General features: G+C 43.1%; 2 protein-coding genes across 3 annotated transcripts in view; one reads left to right on the forward strand and one right to left on the reverse strand.

The window, feature by feature from the left end:
• The window catches only part of LOC127378739 (bone morphogenetic protein receptor type-2), a 32,134-nt gene extending 14,825 nt beyond the window's left edge, over positions 1-17,309 (reverse strand). Inside the window, exons 1-5 of the mRNA XM_051427971.1 lie at positions 16,250-17,309; positions 5,725-5,910; positions 5,227-5,406; positions 1,010-1,117; positions 638-729 (exon numbers count right to left, since the gene is read on the reverse strand). Of these exons, the coding sequence (XP_051283931.1) occupies positions 638-729; positions 1,010-1,117; positions 5,227-5,406; positions 5,725-5,910; positions 16,250-16,331 (648 nt within the window). The 5' untranslated portion in view covers positions 16,332-17,309. The remainder of the gene's footprint in view (positions 1-637; positions 730-1,009; positions 1,118-5,226; positions 5,407-5,724; positions 5,911-16,249) is intronic.
• Positions 17,310-18,483: 1,174 nt separating this feature from the next.
• Positions 18,484-20,030, forward strand: part of dock9b (dedicator of cytokinesis 9b) — a 54,485-nt gene continuing 52,938 nt past the window's right edge. For both annotated transcript variants that reach the window (XM_051427959.1, XM_051427962.1), the window contains exon 1: positions 18,484-18,882. In XM_051427959.1, the coding sequence (XP_051283919.1) occupies positions 18,769-18,882 (114 nt within the window). In that variant the 5' untranslated portion in view covers positions 18,484-18,768. The remainder of the gene's footprint in view (positions 18,883-20,030) is intronic.

Raw genomic sequence — 20,030 nt, forward strand, 5'->3', positions numbered from 1 at the left:
TTTAATGCGTCCTGCCGTGATCGGATGATAAAGGTCACATTGAAACAACAAATGTAACCGTAAACCTTGATGTATTTTGGGTGTATTTCTGTCTCTATGCCTTTGGTTTCTCCTTTCCCTCCCTCCTTCACACACATATATACACTCCCTTGTGTGTAGAGATGCTGAATCCAGTGAGAACGCTACATGTCTGAACCAATGATACACGCGTTCGTCTTCTAAAAACAGAGGAGTAGAAATCTGCAGGATTTGGGGTATAAAAGATGTAGCGAGCCATGCTGTTGAAGGGGATTTACTTTTCTCACCACCACTATCGTTAATAACCAAAACTAAATGCGAGTGTGGAACTGTAGCAGTAATATAACTAAATCACGATTAGTCAAATTTATGTAAAACAACTTACAATCACTTCTCTATTGCCCCTTATTGGCTCATTTGGTAAGTGAGGGTAATATTACGCAGTGTTGTGCTGGCACTCTACAGCGTTACACTAAATACTTTGGCTCTTTCCTGGGCCAGAAAACAAATTGATTCGATTTATGAACAGATGACTGTTTAGCACAAAACTAAAAATATTACATGTTGGAGTCAGTGGAGGACAGAAACAGAGAGACAGAGACCACTGTAGGGGACTGACCTCCAGCAGTTTGAGATTGTCTAGGTCCAGAGAGCTCTCAGAGCCAGCAGCCTCCATCATATTGAGGTTGTGAAGCCCTTGCTTCCCATCTCCTGTTAACACACACACACACACACACACACACACACACACACACACACACACACACACACACACACACACACACACACACACACACACACACACACACACACACACACACACACACACACAGAATTCATAAAACTGTAAAACATGCAGATGCATTTACACAAAACATCAGCTCTGATTAATTTATTATATTAATTGAAATTCTACTAAAAAACATTCAAACGTCCTTGAATAATGAATGTTCTCTGCTCTTCCTCACAGCGTGGCGCCATGGTAACTCACCGTGCATCATGCTATAACCAAAGAAGGCTGCTACAGCAAGCACGGCCAGCACGGAGACTGTTGCCAGGGTGATAATTACTGTCTCTTTGTAGCCCAGTGTGCCAGAGTCTATAAGGGGGACACATCAAAAACAAAAGTACAAATCAGACTGTGACCTTTTTTTATGTGGGAAGAGCAGATGGCTGCAACCATGCACTGGCCTCTGATCGGTGGGGCAGGAAGTCAGAGGATGGCTTTCAACCACAGCTGATATCTAACTTAATAGGTACACCTGTACAATCTGATGCAACCCAATACAATGGGTCTGCAATACCTTGTCTATAATTATAATATTCACATGGACAGTGTTTGTCTACGCTAATGCTTTAATGCTTTTGAAGAGAGACACTTGGAATAAAAGGTAGATAACAAGATAAACTAAAAACTATACATTAATAGGATTTCATCTGGAATTCAGCAGCACATTATGTTTATATCACATGCTTTATCTTTTATTGCACTATAGCTTGGGCAACCTACAGATCCAATTCTTTCCAAATCAGCAAACAGTACATTATTTAGTTTATATACATCGTTACATCAAACACACCATTACTTCAGCATATTTAGCACCGTACACAACAACCAAAGTAGAAGCAGTCATCAGCTTTAGTCTGCATTTTCCTGCCACCATGAAAGTGAGGTGGCCGCCAGTGATTAAATATGGATGTAAACAATGTAGGATTTAAATATTTTAAAAAATAAATCAGCTTTGCAAATGTATAATCAGTAAGGAAATGGAATCAACACACTTGCTAGACCTCAGGGATGCAGTTTTTTTTTTTTTGGGGAGCAACACTGGATGCAAACGTAACTCCACAGAACACCTTTAATTCCTCTTTAAGCCTCTTGGCTTTTTGGCTCTGTCTGCTCATATGTTGTTGTGTTTTTTAATCTGTTCGAATTTTGCTCTGACTTTAGATTTTATTCATTTATTCTGTATTGTGCAAATAAACTATTTTTGAGGCCAGAGTCAGTGTTGAATAATTCTTAAAGGTGGTTCCAACAACAAAATGATTGCTGCTGTTGGATAAAAACTCTACTGGAATGAAAACAGGCCTACGAAACATTTTTCCTGTGACTGAAATATATCTAATAGACTGGCAAGTGGGCATATAGTATGTTGTATTTGGGTTTTCCTTCCCAAATAGCAGGTCAATAACAAACAACAAAAACAATTAAATGTCTTGGGTATACAAGTATCTGTGTTTTCGGACGATCAGGCATGCCGTGAAGCGCACGAAGTTAAAGAAAATACATCAATAAAGTCAACAACCATGAAGAATGGTAAACAGACTGGAAAGCAGAAACAGAGGACGCGTGGGAAGTGAATGGAGAGAGCGAGAAAAAGATGTAAAAACGGAGCGAACACTCGAGAGCTGGTCAGATAGCTGAGGTGGCTGCAGTTTTAGCCGTCAGGTATTTATGATTAATGAAACTTCACCCGCTACTGTGCTACTCTGGAGACAAACATACACACCTTACATATACCAACACTTTACACACAGCCTTTACTCTGCAGAAATAATATTAAAAAAGTCCACAGCAGCTGCCCGGATACACACAGAAACACGCTCCCCTGCGTCCGTTACATCAGTCAACTCACTGGTGCTGCCGAGAGACACCAGCTTTATCAATAATTGATGGCTTTGAGAGCCAGAGGGCAGCTTTGACTGACATGCTAACATGAGCATGCATGCACACATGCTCTGGCACACACAAACACATGGGGGTTAACACGGCGCCCCTCAAATGCCAAGGTCAGTGAGTTCATCATAAACAAGAGGGTAGCACAGGAAGCCATCTGACAAACACAGGCACGCACACGCACACGCGCACACACACACACACACACACACACACACACACACACACACACACACACACAATGATCAATAATGTTGCCTAGTTTTATATCTAATATTAAATAAATTTACTTAAGTTCTGTATTAAGTACAATTGAGGAATTTGTACATGTTTTCCTCTTTCTTTTAATACTTTAGTACTTATAACTCCTCTACATTTATTTGACGGCTTTAGTTAATTTGCAGATTCTGATATAATCACTAATATAAAGTATAATCAACAAACATATTATGTTAAAGATGACGTTACTCAGCATTATGTAGAGTAGTTCAAATGTACTTTCACTAGCTGCCATATATAAATGCTGCTTACACATTAAAGACATTGATGATTATAATCCCATTATATAATATATAATTCTGCATAATGAGTACTTTTACTTTTGATATTGTAAGTATATTTTCATGTGAATACTTCTATACTTTAACTATAGTATGTTAGTAACTAGTAAAAGTCCTGCATTCAAAACACCTCACCAAACTGCAGTAAACTATATATACTGAGTTTCCCTGTGGTATTACTACTTTTACTTAAGTAAAAAATCTGAGTATTTCTTCCACCACCTAGCCCTAAATGTCATCATGCAAGGCTCCTGGCTTTGAGTCACTCAGACAGCCAATTGACTGAAACCATTTCCTACTTCTCATAACACCGCATAAATCTGCCCAGACATGTCGGGAATGAATCTAGCAATAAAAACAGAAAACAGGATTTTAACTTAGAATACAACCCAAACTTAAACTTCACTGATTAATCAAACATCCTTCTAACATCAAATGGTTATTTTCCCCCCAAACTTTCTCCAGTCTTTGTCTCGTCATCTGTCTACTCTTTGGAACAGTCACCGGCACGCCCGCAGACAGACAGATACAGCAGACGCCTTGTAATCCGTGGAATGCAGAGAGACGACATGGAGAGTGTGTGTTTGTGTTTATGTGTGGGCAGGAGAGATGATGAGCAACCGCCGCCATCCCCCCCCCCCGCCCTCCTCCTCCTCCTCGTTCTACCACACACATTGCTTTCATTCACAGCTAAACCTTAAGAGGAAGGAACAATTAACAGACATCTGTTTGCTTTGTTTGACACCTCACTAAGAACACAATGGACGAGCATCGATACAAACAGAATTCTGTAACAACCACTTTTATGGCCCTTTAGTGCATATAATCTATATAACACAGTGAGACGCTGCAAAGCCTATCTGATCGCAAACCAACTTATCGCTGCAATTCAGTTGTCAAGGTTCATAAAGGATTGGAATCAGAAACCTCAGTTCTAAGCCGTGTGGCTGAATGATGCAGCAGAGGAAGAGGAGGAGGAGGAGGAGGAGGAGGAGGAGAGAGAAAGTAGTTACAAGTAGGTAGGTGTAGGTACAAAAGCTCTGATGATATCTAACATCCTTTCATTCTTTACTGTTAATAGCTTTGTGTTTCAGAACTGTGTGGGCTCGCATTTGATTTCTCCCATTCTTTTCTTCCGTTAGTCATGTTTATTTCATTCATTGCCCTCGCCTAACGCACCCAATTGTGTGATGATTGATGATGAGATGATTGTGACCGCAGAAGAGTACGATTCTCTCTGGTACAAGAAATTGCTCCATAAAAGCTTAAGATGTAACCTTGGGAGGCAGCAAATCACAAGAGCGGCCATCGTGCCAGGTTCCAAGCTACTTATTAATGACATTATATGGTTCATTGATCTGATTGGTTGGAAGTTCGCCTGTGACAGACAGCGATCGACAGATGGTTCATCAAATCTCCTGCTAAATATTTTTTTAAAGTGCCTGCCCTTTTTCTAAACAGTTTCTTACAACGACTTCCCACATGGTTCTGTGTAATAAAGCATCTGGCCCAGTCAGGTTACTAAAAAGTGTCTCCTGAGTCAACTTATCTGTGTGAAAAACACCATCTAAGGAATGTATTCAGGTAATAGTCAATGACAGAGCAGCTATCTTCAGCTATCTCCTCAATACAAGACAATTTCCCTCATAGTTTAAACTTGCATTTGAACTGACCCGATGTCACAGGTGATCAATAGCAAAGTGATTTCCCTCACTGCCTGTACTTTCAAAAAATGGTCAGCACAAAATTCAATACTAAAGCCATAATAGCGTAGGCTGAGATCTGGCTTTAAATCTATCTGGCTGATCACCAGTCATATAAAAGAAAGATGCATCATGACTAGAAAGGAATCCTTTGGCAAGGAAACTCACTACAAAACAAGCATGTTTAGGATCTATTGTATGACTACATGTACAGAGCGCAGCAGTGATTGGTACTGTGGTTCGACTTTGTGCAAGCACGTGTCCTTACAGATGGGTTGCGCAGTGGTGGGGCTGGGCGGTGGGAAGTCCTCTGTGAAGTTGACATTGCACATGTCGCTGCCGCAGCAGCAGAAGTGGTACGTCCCATTCTGCATCTGTGGAGGGAGGTTGGTCACGACACAGCGGTCGTCACGGCAAGCCTGGTGGTCGCCCAGATGTGTCCAGCAACCTGACGGAGAGCGACAGAAGAGGATGGGGGCGGTGAGGGTCCAATCACTACAAGTGATTGTTGTCTGGTATGACAGTCTTATGGAGGCTAAATGTTAGACAATGTTTAAGTATATATTGCTCTACATGGATATTACTAATCCAGTTTGCCAACTTTATGACACTGTCCACTTTTGCGACTCTTACACTTTGTCCCAGCACCATTATCCCTTAACTGTCACTTGTGGCAACAATAAATACTCTTCAAAAATGTCACACAGTCTCACTTTAAAGTTGGTAGTTGTACAAGTAAACCTCGAGACAGTGTCTGAAGTTTTACCTTGTTTGACAAGTCGCACTTCGCCTGGAGGACTTTTCTCCCACAGTCCAAAACAGTGGCTGCCCTTGGCACATCGGATGGTGGTGTTCTCTGGGGAGACCCGGCCTTCGCCCCCCGCCACTCGATCCACCTCCCACTGCTGGTGCTGGTCTGTGAAGGCACACTCCCTCTCCTCACCCTGCGCCGCTGTGAAGAGACAGAGGAGTTGAGTCAAATCAAATTTCTAGAAAAACAGAGCCGTGCTCTGCAGTAGCAACAGAGTGAATGAAATAGTTGGGTGACGAGAGGCAAGCAGATAAAAAAATCTAAGATGGAGGCAGTTTGTGTGTCTTGATGAGCATGTGTGGTAAGGAGAAAGGATTAGACCACTCAACAGCTTCATTAATTTATGCCAGTTCATCGCCTCTCTTTATCGATTATTGTCTAAGTCCACCGACACATTTTTCTATGCACATCTCAGATGGAAATCACATCAACCCTTTCCTAATAAAACAAAAGTACAAACTATACATAAATATATATACATACACATACATACATAGACATACAGACACTTCTTGTCTGCTAAACCAGTTACAGAGACAGATTGATACTGTTACTGCGACTGTCTACGCAGGAAAAATACACAGCTGAAAAATAACTGTCTGCCTGCAAAGACTGCTGCCTCTCGCAAAGATCAATAGAAATACCAATTTAAACTCTAGCCTGAAGGACATAACAAACACATGCAGAGGCGAAAGAGACATTAAGGTTTGAAAGAACCATCATTAAAAACAAACAAAAACTGCAAGATGACCATGAAAATGAAATGTCACAAAATGAGAGATTGATGTTGAACTTGCATGCCAAGACTCCCACCTTCGACTGAACAATGTGTGAAAAATGTGTTTTGAACGGAAAAAGAAGCCAAAATGTGTCCAGTTGTGAAATAGACAGTTTGCCTGTTGATTTCCAGTTAACGTCTGGGAGAAATAGTTTGAGCCAATGTCAGAGTGTGTGTTTGTGTACATAGCCTGCGTTGTGGGTAATTTCAGATAAGGGAAACATGATGTGCCAGTTTGTTTCCCTTACTCCCAGCTCCTCCCTTTCCTCCAGCCGGGAAGAGAGGGTGGGGGGTCTGTTATGAAGCGGTGGAGGGAGGAGGGTGACTGTGCCCTGCCCAAGGTCAAGCCAGCCTGTGTGGGCAGAGGGTGACGCGATGGAGCGGTAGCTCTGCTGGGCACGGCGCCAACTTTTCTCCTCTGCTCCCATCCGCAGATAAAGCTATCAACCCTGGCCTACTGTGGGCCTCGGCTGCTCTGAACCTGCAGGCCTTAACTGCCTACTGTTCTGTAGGACTGACTTTGCCTACAGGGGGAAGTGCGCTGTGTGTATGCAGAGTGGGAAAGGAGTTCAAACTAAGGGTTAAGTATGTGGAGGAATTTTAGTCCGATGAGGAAACTGAATTTCAATAAGCTGACGATGGCACTGCTAGGGTTAGTGGTTAGATTCCCGACGGGGCAGACGATTCTCCACTTGCATGTATTTCCAGCACATAAACATGCTCTGGGTTAAAGTGACCACCAAAAAGGTACAAGTGCTGCATAATTATCATAAATATTACATCATACTGTACATGTTCTCACTGGATCAAACTAAAAGCTATAAAAAAAAAAAAAACAAGACTAACCCGACACCACAGCATGAAATATACCAAATAAATACTGAGCAGAGAGGAAAACCAGAAACATTACAGGAGAGACATAATGGGCATACATTCATATCCTACCACTTTTCTATTGCTGTGGAGGGATAATCAGCTCTGATTTACTGAAACCTTTTAACAGGGAAAACATACCCACAACACTCCTGGTATTTAGTTTAGAAAAACAAAATTTCCACAAACTTTCAAGCTGTATTTTTCTCTTATCTAATCATTTCAAGAGGATGGCGGCAGATCTTTCATGTGTTCTTTTTATTTCTGCCTCCATTTTGTATTACTGAAAACACAAGTGCTTCAAGCTGTCCTCGCCACTGGAGGACACGTCAACAGACAGGTGCAGACAAGAAATGGTGCACAAATGTTTGCTATGTACAACTAACTTTCTTCCTACAGTACTTACACTGCGTTACTTCCAAGGCCAGAGCAAAATTATATCCATACTACATTATTTCATCATCAGCTGGTGAGGAATGTTGCCTGGGACCTATTAGCATGATATCATGTCCGCGGACATCAAGTGCATATTTAAGACCTCTCACACAAGGCTCTCGATTTAAAACAGCTGGAAACATTAAAATATCGGCAATTCACGAAGCCACTGTCAGCTTAAATTGCACGCTATCTGCAATTGGGTCTGAAATCAGGGAGCCATTTTTTTTTTTCAAACTAAATCACCAAGAAATCTGGCCCAGTAATCATTATTAACTCTATATGTACCTGTTTGATACGAGATAACACGGGAAGATGGTTGACCACAAGTAAAAGGCTTTAAACTATGAATTAGGTGATTTTCAATGTAACTACTGCAGTGAGGTTAAAAGGCACTACGTACTTTCCTTGACTGTGAAAACTCAAACACTTGTGCTTGATAACAGCCACGACTAAAAAGATACAAGGTTAAACATAATAATCACAGCCTCATCAGTGGCCTGTCTTCGTGTACGCTTCCTTTCTTATAATCCAGAAATCCAAGTGAGTGGGCGGTGGAGGTGAGGACGTGAGCTGTAGAGAAGGAACTCGTAAAGAAAGGAGAAACATAAAGGAACAATAGCAGGAAGTGCTTAGCTGGTGACAACACCCATAGACAGTCAGACAAACAGACTGGCTCTATGGATTTCTGTTCTCCTAATCCTGCCGTTCAAGGCCAGAGTATCTTCTGTACTTCTCCCAAAGCTGTGTAGATACTGTATTCTGACATTAATTATTAATATTCTTACTACAATTCAAGGCCGTGAAATCAAAAACCCCATAATGATGCTCGGTCTATGAGAGCTCTTGGGCATGAAAAAACTGAAAAGGGGAGATAAAAGGCTTATGTAGCAAGTTCAATCTAGAAATTGATTTTGGGGTTTCATTCACAAGTATGATAGATTTTTTTCCACTTTATTGTCGTGAAGGAAAAAGATTATTTAAGTACATTTTAGTAGCACTAATACAAAGCCAAACAGCAATGCCTCTGTATTCTGTATAAGCACTACTAAGTATGTATCACGTACCCTTGATGATAATGTATGACGATAATTGATAACAGGGCTGCACACGCTAAACGGAGAGCATGGGCTGATCACACAACAGCTTCTTTAATTCCCACTTCCTCCTGATTGTTAACACAAAGGCTGCTGGGGCAAGTCACCCTCTGAAATATATTAGATTTACAGATTTTGCCGCTTAATATGCAAAAAAAAGTGAACGGTGAAGCAGAACAGTGTTGCATGGATGGAGCTCAAACCCAAGCAGTCACAACCAGGCTTTGCTCATTTGCAGTCTGAGCCATGGGAGCTCTCCTGTGGGTCAGATTTCATTGGTTTGTCTGCCGCTTTGCTTGGCTGTGGTTGGTTCTTTGACTGAATTCTGTCTTAGGAGTGTTTCTGGTTGGGTGCCAATCTCTGTGTTTATCTGTGATTGGCCGAGGCAGGCTCTGTCCCTGAATCTGCTCTGTGGAGCTTGCTGTGTGATCTTGGCTTCCACTGCAGTATTGGATTGTGGGTCAGAGTATGCAGGCAAGGCCAGTGGAGCGAGGCAGATAGAGAGAGAGAGAGAGAGAAAGAGAAAGAGAGGGAGAGAGAGAGAGAGAGGGTAGTCATATCAAAAGGCTTCAGAGTAGTTTTCTGCTCCAAGCCTGTTCATTGGATGATGGCGGGCACTGCTGAGTGTTTACCCATGGCCCAGTTATTTGCTAATCTCTCTTCCCTCTTCTAACCCCCCCCAATTGGCCTTCGTGCACCCTCCCCGGACTACCCCCATCCCCTCAGCCTCGCTACTAAAAAACAACAGCGATCTAATCTGGCTCTCTCCTTCCTACTGCCAAGGCCCATCGGAGCGATGTAAGACACGGCAGTCTGAAACTTGATTAAAAGTCACCGGGTGCACTGATGTGTTGGCTGTTTTCTCTCCACAACTAGTTCCGAGTTCACGTCCAAGATTCGAGGCAGAAACAGAGGGAGGGAGGGGCGGAGGGAGGGAAAAAAAAAAAAGCAGAGGAGGCTCTCTTGACTAAAGGCTGAAACGTGCTTGATGCACCCGTGCACGCACCATCTCCTCTGCAGGCATGCGTGCACAGTCCGCAGTCACTGAAGTACACAAGTTGTGCTCTCTCGCTCGGGTTTTCACGAGCAGGGCATAAAGCTGCCACGCAGAGTCCTTTGTACAGCGCCGACTCTGTGTCGGTATCAAAATAATGACTGCGTTTAAACACAGTCCCTCTCTCTCCGCTGTCTAAATCTGCCACTGTGTGAAGCAGACGAGCACACCCTGAGAGCCGATAATGTGCCATCATGCGTGGCCGGTGCATCCACAGACAAAAATTTTCAAATTGCAAAAGAGGCACTATGCATGCCCACGGTGTTTTCATTATCGGAGAGGCTCGAGAGGCTACACCCCGACAGCCATCAGAAGAGTTTACCCACCCTAATCGTACCTGCTGCTGCTGTTTGGGTGCATGCTTGTTGCTGAGGTAGGATGGATGGGTTTCAGGGGCATTTGCTGACACCCCCAATTTTCCAAGTCCCCTGGTTGAGTTTAAAGATGTGATTTGGGGGGGGGGTCTGACTGGGCTTTAATCTGTCCCATCTGTTGCCTCGGGACTGCCCACCCCCCCTCAAAAACACCACCACTCAGTCTGTGTCTGTCTGGGTCTGGTACAGTTATGCTAATCCCGGGGCTTACTACCCTCAAAGCTTAGAGGCCTCCATTATTGACCACTATGCATTTATACCAAAATTCGGCCCCCTCCCTCCTTCCCTGTATACCTCAACTTTCCCAAATACGTGACACACAGATGACAGAGTGACCGAAGCGGTGTTTACCATCACACCGCGGGGGGGTATATAATCTCAGATTATTTATGAACAAGCAAAAGTTTAAATTCAGACACAGCCTGAAAGCAGTCTTTGTTTATGACAACATCCTTCCCTCGTAACGAACAGCCATCGCATGCTTGACGGGCTACATACTAGCTTGACAGGATGATTTTCCACTACACATGCACCCACTCCGGTGTCACCGCTGGAGGCCTGTGGTTGTCTGGTATGATGGGGTTTTCACCTGTTCTGTGAGAGCTGACTGGCGCTGTGACACCCCTCGCAAACTAAGACCTCGTCTTTTTTAAAAGCTAAACAATTATAAATCTATTGGCAACTATTTTGATATAACTTTTAGCCATTTTTCCTGCAGTTTCCTGCTTTTCTTTTCCTTATGTGACGGTAGACTGAAAATCCAACGGTTCTACGGTGCAGAGCAGGAAAAACAAGCCGTCTGACAGGGCTTTACAAAAAAGTAAGGGGCGTTTTTACACATGAAACATTTTATTGTTTAAAAAGGAGAAACTAATCAGCAGATCAATCCATGATAAATAATGATTAGGAGTTCACAGACGCACTTCGGTCCTTGCAGTTTTTAAATGTGCTCCACAAATAAACTTTACTTGTCCCGGTAGAGTGACACAGTGGCCCGGGTTCGATTCCCTTTAGCGCATGTCCTCCCACCTCGCCTGTCTCTCTTCAGCTGTTCCTGTCAATAAAGGCAACAAGCCCAAAAACTAATCTTTGGGGGGGGGAGAGAAATTGCTTGAACCTTATCACTAGACTGCTTAATCTACCAGGCTGATATTAGCTTTTTGCAGATGTATCAGTATCGGTGTGTACGCCAGCTGATAAGTAAGTGCAGAAAACGCAGCAAAGAAATGCCAAACTAGATTTGAGGTCATTTAGAAACAGTGTCTCTATTACAACGACTTCATTGTCCACCAGAGAGCACTGACAAGTTTGTTTTTACACAATAAAATGTCCCACTGAGGATGTATCTTATTTACAATTTTAAAACAAAATCTAAGGAATCCCTATCAAGATTGTTTATGTCATGTATTTTATTTTTAATACTCCCAAATACTGCTATTGTCCTCAAAAATCCAGTATCAGTTAGACTATACTTATCACCCCCATAAGCCATCTTTCTCAGAGGAAGGCTGAGACTGCACTATTGGTACCTTTCACCAATGATTGCTTGTAATGCTGGAATCTAGTGACTGCACCTTCTTCTGTTGCTGTAACCATTATAAGCTGATGTGGATAGAAACATACAGGGCCTGAGATACACAGACTGCGAAAGACAAGAGCAATCTCCACAGATGTGACATCCCATTCAGTCAGAAAACATCTTAAAAAGTCCTACAGTTGCTGACAAGTACCCTTATTTTTACAGCTTCCCTCCAGGAAAATACAAAGAATCCCAACCAACACAGTTGTTCCATACTCTGTGCAACATTTTTTTGCGCGCTCTAGACTTATTGTCTCTGCCGGCCGAGGAGAACGCTTCGTGTTAATCATAGGCTGTCACTCTGAGTTACCATCTGAAGGCTGCACCTTTTGTTTTCTAAAACATCCACTAATTTCTCCTTTTTGCCAAACCAGAAGGTCGGCTGAACACTGTTCTATTGTATCTCGCTTTGCCTTTACCTCTGCTCAGAACTCAAACCAAGGTACTAAGAGAGACAGACATTGATTTTTTCATCTAATAGAGTACAACGCTAGCTGTATTAGAGACCAAATGGGCTTCCCCCCCCACCCACCTACCCACCCAGCATTCATTCATTGGTCTGTTTCTATCTGCAGTCAGTGTCATCTCTTCTCGAAATGATGATGTGGAATGAGCGCAACATATTATGGCCTCAAAGTGTGCAAAGTGCTTTAATATCCTTCAGCTTCGGCTACTACTTGCTTATTTTCCACATCATTGCATTACCTCTATTTTTGCATTTACACGCTAGTTGCCTCACAGTTTCACTTGAACTGATTTCAACATTTTCCAAGCTACTTTTACCCAGTTTACCATCCTCGTGTTTACCTCCAGAGGGATGCTGCATCCACATCCACAAGAAGACTATACTGCATACTCAGCAGACTAGCTTGAGAGTCAAAGGTGATGCAGCTTGGCAACGCGGGCCCCGGGGATTTGGGCAAAATCGGTTCCAATAATTAAGTGAAACACGCAATAATGTCACACACATTTTTTACACCATGTACAGAATTAATTTCTACGCCTGTTCTTATAATTGTGCTGCTTTATTACAGTCTCTGTCTTTCCTTCTAATTAACATAAAAGCCTTTCATGACAAATGGAATTGAATTATTATTACAGAGATAAGGATGTGGTATAAGCTGGTGGCAATTAATCGATTAGCTGATTGAAATTAATCAGCAATTTTGATAATGGGTTAAATCATTCACAACCTCCTAGTTGTATTAATTTGCTGTTTTTCCTCTTTTTTATATCTTAAGAAGATAACAGTTGTTGGTTGGACAAAAAAAGTAATTTGAAGCTGCCAGCTCGTACTTCAGGAAATTATGATTAGACAATTAAACGGATGAAAATCTATGCAGCAGAACCACATTATCGTCTTTTTTAGTCCACAAAAACCTGGTGCCTACATTATCCACAATGCAGATCAACCACTGCCAGTTTAGTCGGAGGATGTTGCTCCAACACCTGGATACACACTCTGATGTGTTCCCCTTTTACCGATGATGAAAATAATCTTTAGTTGCAGCCCATAATACAACAGGGAGATTTATTGTTTCCTTTCCTGGTTTTCAAAAATGTCTCTGCTGCAATCTCACCGAGGCAAATTCCTGAGCATGTATTGTACTTGGCATTTAAGTAATTCTGATTCATCCTCATCCTCTAAATGCCAGGGCTGAAAGCAGTCTGTACCTGGCTCCCCAAATTCTGCAGGCTCCGATCTGAGCTAGCCCGAGCGGCAAACAGACTCGCAGCCATTCAGTGCAAGTCTGTAATCTCGAGCCAATAACTTCACTTTCTGTTGAGCCCCTGATGTGACCGCAGAGCGGACAGCTTCAAGAGTCCCCCGTGGCCCAGGACGCGGCCTGGTTGGGGAACAGTGGGCCTTGTCACCGCCACAGTATGGGGCTCAAGAGACACAGCTACAGAGTTTGGACAAGCGGAGCAAATGAGCAGTCCTTTCTTTATATTCTCTGGTACAATAATATAATATAATAGCTCTAATCCTCTCTGGACCTCTCAAACCTCTAGCTTACCTGGGTCAACAGTAAAAAAAAAATGACTGCCTGAATGTGGGTTGTGGCATACATTATGAGCATGTGCTACAAGTTGAACTTGATAAGAATATGGGCTAAAGTCTGATTTAATGTTACTACTTAAGAACACCTGTGGTCACACGCCGCAGGTAGTGTCTGCGGGCTTGTTTGGAACTGCTTCTACTCAGACAGGTTTTTGGAGCAGCAGGCATACGCCCACTCACTGATTAGTCACAGGGGACAGGGGACAGGGAGCGGAAGGACGACCCAAGCTCAGCTGCAAGCAGGTTAAACACATGGCAGGTGGAAGGAAATTAATCATTTTAAAAAAGAAATTAACAGTAATGGGCGAGGTGGGAAAAAGGGAAAAACAGAAATGATATTGGAGCTGAGACAATGGGAGCAAAGGGGAAAGTGTTGGGTCAGAGAGATGACTAACACGCTGCTGCACGCTATCTGGCCCTCTGCTTCCTCTCATCATCATCATCATCATAACAAGTAACATCCTAAGAAGTGGGCACTGGGGTATCTCTGCGTTGCATTCAGGAACAAAACGGCAGCATACAGAGAGAGAGAGAGTCTCTCTACAGTCATTATGCCAACAAAGTCTGACTGCCGGACTAATTAATTACGCACAGTGCAACGATTTGAATTTATTGGCTGTTTACATGGCACGTGTGCGTATAAGTATCCATTAATCGTCCATGTACTGATTATTGAGTGAATATGTCAATCCTCTGCCAGTCGCTGTAGTCGTTAAACTGCTCTCAGGGAATACTAATTTGCGTGTCATGTCTCATAAAAGGTGAGCTGATCGGGGGAACATTATCTCGTGGTGATGAGAAGTCGTCCAATGTGCATGCTGAAATGATGAATTACAGTTTTACATTTTGCTGAACGTTACAATTGGGGATGAAAATTTGCACTCAGCTTTTTCCGCCTCCCACCCCCCCCGCCCCACCGCCACGGACCCTACGTCACAACCTGACAACTCATCTCCTCTGTAAATGCTTCATGTCCTGCTCTCTCCCACTGAATCACCCCTCTCCTGTGCCTTACTTATCTACTTACTCCCATGTTTCTAAATCTTTGTCCATTTGTTTATGCGTGAGGGTGTCAGAAGATGCTGTTTGGGCCTTAACAATGACAGTCTTTGCTTGTCGTTTTTTTTTTTACGGAAATAGGAATTAAAAAGCGACAAGACAACCACTCGGCCTGTCAAATGTAAATTTAAATGCAAATTGTGGCATAGTCTCTCTGCACTACCAGCTTTAAGTGATGACCACGAGCAAAACTGTGTATTCTGCTTCACATTTAGATACACTCCTCTGCAACAGCAGTTATTATCCCGGTCTTCTGATAATATACCTTGTCTACGAGTGTGTGTGTGTGTGTGTTATTGTTGATGCTCTTCCATCCATAATACATTATTAACAAGCTGTTTATACACACATTCACACCCACGTACTCGGCTGTAACGCCGGATAAGCAAACCAGGCAACAGGACCACCTTCTTTTAAACACAGAGCCAAAGCATAAGCACCGTGCTGAACTTCTCTCACCCAAATTACCCATCTTGTAAAATACCTTTCCTGTCTTCCCACACATTCCACCTCTTCCTCCCTCTTGCGTGCACTGTTCCTCCATGTCTCTGTGCAGCCCGGCTACTATCTTATCACACTCAAGGTCTCACAGAAGCCCTGGCTTCAGCCCAAAGTCTTGAACAGGGGGCACAACTTGGCAGACAAGGACTGCGGTATGTTTGGCAGTGTTTTTCCAGGCCTTTTGTACACAGAGTGATTAAAAAAAAAAAAAAAAAGGAGCCAGAGGGTGAATTTGCTACTCCGTATAAAGAGGAGATATCTATGAAGGTTCAACTTGACTACAATGAGATGAGCCACAAAGATCCCTCCAGAAATAACCCGGGGCAGACAGCAAGATGGAAAAGGTAGATAAGGGACAGACAGACAGACAGACAGACAGAGCAGGCTGGTCTGATAGAAACACACGGATGATATGATGAGTAAGGAAAATTAAGTCTTGATATTGACTGCCTTTAATCCACACCAGAGCTTTAAAAAAAAAAACTGAATTTGGGTAGAACCTAAAGTAGCTTACATTATTCAAGCGACAACATCTGCACCAAATCTGTCTGTGTGCACGAAATACAGACAGCAGAAAACCAAATGAAAGCATTAAATATGTATGAGAAGCACATCCCCCCACCCACTATCCAAAAAAATAAAAAATAAATCACTAATAAACCACTTACCGGCCACAGAAGTGAGCAGGATCGTCAGGCAAAACCCAAATTTGGCGAGAGATTTCATCGTGATCCGGCCCATGACAGCCATGACAGTGTACCTCGACTTTGGTCTCGTAGTTGGAGCTCCTCCAAGTCCCGTTAAACGTCTTGTTGTTGTTTTTATGTTGTTGTTGTTCTTCTTTAACTCCCTTATTTTCCTCACGTCAGCTCAATAACTTGAACTGATCTCTCAGGCATGGAGCACATCGAGAAATGATGCAAAAAAAAAAAAAAATTTAAAAAAATAGAGGAAAAAAGAGAAGGTCGGTGGACGTGATTTGATAACTAATAATTCACTGCCAATAAAAACAAAACAAAAAGTTAAGTTAGTCCCTATAAAGCAGGCAGCTAACTTGTTTGCCATCTACAGCTAGCCAGCGAACAACGTCCATATCTGCTAGCCGACATGCTAGCTGCCCAGGGCGACAAAACTTTGGGGCAAACAGGGTAAATACCAGCAGAGAAAAATCACCGACACACAACTAAATCGCGCACACACACGCCATGCCCCCAAACAGCCCCACACAACGGGGGGAACAACTTGGCATACGAGCGATAGCCAAATTAGCTCGGTGAGGGTTTTAACAAGCTGGCTGCTAACCGATGTTAGCCTAACAGCTAACCAGTGAGTCCCCCCGCGTCCCGTCTCATTTCACGGTCTCCTTCTCTCTCTCTCTCTCTCTCTCTCTCTCTCTGGGGTAGAAAGAAAGAAATAAATAAATAAATCACAGGTCAACAGCGTCTCTAGCCGTGAGATTTCTTTTCCCTGCTCTGCGATAGACGGGGATTATTGCTCCCGAGCTGGCAGACGACGGGGTTGAGTGAATAGATATCTCTTCTTCTTGATGTGATCTTCCCCGAGGCGGTCGGCTCGCGTTTGGCGTTGACGGCTCGGAGCTCCGCCGGTGCAGACAGACAGAGAGACAGACAGACAGTCAGACAGACAGACAAGGGCGGCTGGGAACGCCTCGTTTGCAGGCTTGTCTGGACCGCTCGTCTCCGGTATCAGGTTGCTGTGGGTTGGTGTTGAAGGGGGGGAGGGAGGGGGAGGGAGGACAGTCCCACACAGCCAGGAGGGAGGCTGCAGCGCCGCTGTGCCGCAGACTTTGAACACAACACCCTGGAAACACGTGCTGCGTTCAGGCTCTCCGTGAGATTGTCGGAGTTTGGGCAACGAGTTTTGACAACAAACGCATAAATGCTTTTTTTTTTTTTTCTGTCACTTGTTGCAGTGAAACCAATCTGAAATTAAGACCCCTTATTTTAAATATCGTAAAGCGAGAGATAGAAGTAAAGAGAGAAAGAGAATAAATAGAAGAAGAGAGAGAAATGAGGACCAGGATTGGGTTTATTAAAAGGGATTTGCTTTTGGTGCATAACAATAAACATCGAAAAATATAAATAAACAATACTATAAAAAGAAACAACAGATACAAATATAAAACGAGAGACAATGTGAATTTAAATAAATGGATGAAAAGCTGTACAAATATTGATAAATTGATGTGCAAGTTAACAGTGACACATAATAATATCGCAATGTGCAAGATATAATCCAGTAATTATCTAATTCTGCATGAAAACATGATAATAGCCCAATAATACATATACATTATTAATAATATTCCCACGGATATCCCATTTTTTTAATGCTTTTTCAACCCTTCTACTTAAAGTTACAATTCCCGATTGCTAATAAAGGCATCAGTAGATATTCAACTATTAGTGTTACTTTACTGCCTCTGTGTGGTCAAATAACTTTATACAGAGTTTAAAGCCTAAAGCACAACCCGAGTGGTTAAAACAATAATTATTCCAGCAGGTGGCAATGTTATCCTGTGCCTACGGCAGAACAGTGCGTGGTTTGTACTTATATAACCCCAAAACAGTATTTAGTGCTGCTCAAATACTGTATTGATACAACAGTTAAGGCATTAATTGTCATCCAAGTCTCTGAGGCCTTTAATATTCCTATTTATTATCTATTATAAAAGCATAGTGATACCGCAGATGGAAGACAGTGGTATTTTGACACTATAAAGTCACTGCTGGGTGTCACTAGAAATAATGCAGGCATGTTATGTACAGTAGTTCGCCCTTATAGCCTCCAGATATGATGGATGAATTAGTTTACAGTGCTGTCCCACTGAGCATTATTACACTGAGGAAGGGGGGCGTGCCAGTTTGCGCAAGGGACCTGCGCTGACTGGCGGGACAGAGCACAGCAGGCTTTGGATGTTACTGTCCGACTGCTGTCGATCAGGGAGGTCATCTTCATGTCTCCTGGAACTGCTCTTTCTACTGTAGATGCGACCGAGCTTGTGTAAAGTTTAAAGGAAGCGCAATGGCGGGATAGACCGGCGCCTGTGTGTGCATTTACGCACTTTGGACAGCACCGGAGCGCAGGATTTCAAGCCTCCGTACCACCGCCTCGGGACTCTGCTCCTCTCAGTAACCTGTCTGTCTGATGAAAGGTGGGCTATACTATGGCTTCTGCTCCACCTGAGGCGAGGAAGTTCACCCGGGGGCTCAACAAACCGGGCACCGCCGCAGAGCTCAGGCAGAGCGTCTCCGAGGCTGTCAGGACGTCAGTGTTGATGGTGAGGAAAACTGTTAGTTCTGCACACACAAGACTGAATGCACATAATACTATACATCACAACCAATATATACTGTTAGAGGCTTTCTTCCCTCCCTGTAGGGGGTCAGAGGTTAGGGTAGAGAGGTTGAATCCCTTGCTCAAGGACTATTACTACTATTATAACACTTAAGTTAAAAGCTGCACTACCTACAGTCCTCTACCTTTGATAACACCGTTTATTATTTATATGAAAATAGTGACATTTCTATCATTCTGCTGTCACTTGTTGGTGCATATCCCCAACGTCTGACTCTGCAGGGTGTCTATTGTTAAAACTTTCTCAAAGGGGTTGCCAAGTAACTGAAATATACACCTACAGCTCCAAAGGGAGGAGAAAGAGGACACACACACACACACACACACACACACACACACACACACACACACACACTAAGACGTGCACACTTCTTTAGTTCATTCTGTCATCTGACCCCCCCTCATGTGCACCTTGCAACCTGAGAAACAGCTGAGTAATGACGAAGATAAAAATTGCCAAAGACACAGTCCGTTTCTCTACAGCCTGGTATATGCGCTCAGAAAATCATTTGTCTATAATGAGGATGATGATGGTATTGTGAAGGCATGACATATTGCCCTATGTTAAAACAGGCTCTATTCTCTCCTCAGAAGTCACCTCTTGTCTCTGCATCCTCAGGGACTCGTCCACACTGACCTGACTAACCCTTTCCTGTGTTGTTGCGTAACAGTGATCAATGTGCCATTTTCCTGCAACTAATTTGCTGTCAATTATGGCTGCTGTCTCTCTCCGTGCTCCCAGAGCGCCTGCTGATCTTATAATAAAGTCATCAAGAGGCAGGCAGTCAAGACTCAGTTATAATGAGGCCTGAAAAGTGAGAGTTGTTTGTGCAAAACAAACACATAAATGCATTTTTCTGTCGCTTGTAGCCATAAAACCAATCTTAAGTTAAATCGTCAATATACCCATCTGTGTATCCGGCTCATATTATGCCATCAAAGTCAGTTCAAAGCACATCAAGCATGCTTGAGTAGCTGATATATTTTCCTTAGTTTGCTGAGACTACAGTATTTTTCTGTGCCCATGTTTACAAGGTTGGGGGGGGACTCAGGGGTCCAAGAGCTGACCAG

This window comes from Dicentrarchus labrax, unplaced genomic scaffold (genome assembly GCF_905237075.1).
Source record: "Dicentrarchus labrax unplaced genomic scaffold, dlabrax2021, whole genome shotgun sequence".
Taxonomy (NCBI): domain Eukaryota; kingdom Metazoa; phylum Chordata; class Actinopteri; family Moronidae; genus Dicentrarchus; species Dicentrarchus labrax.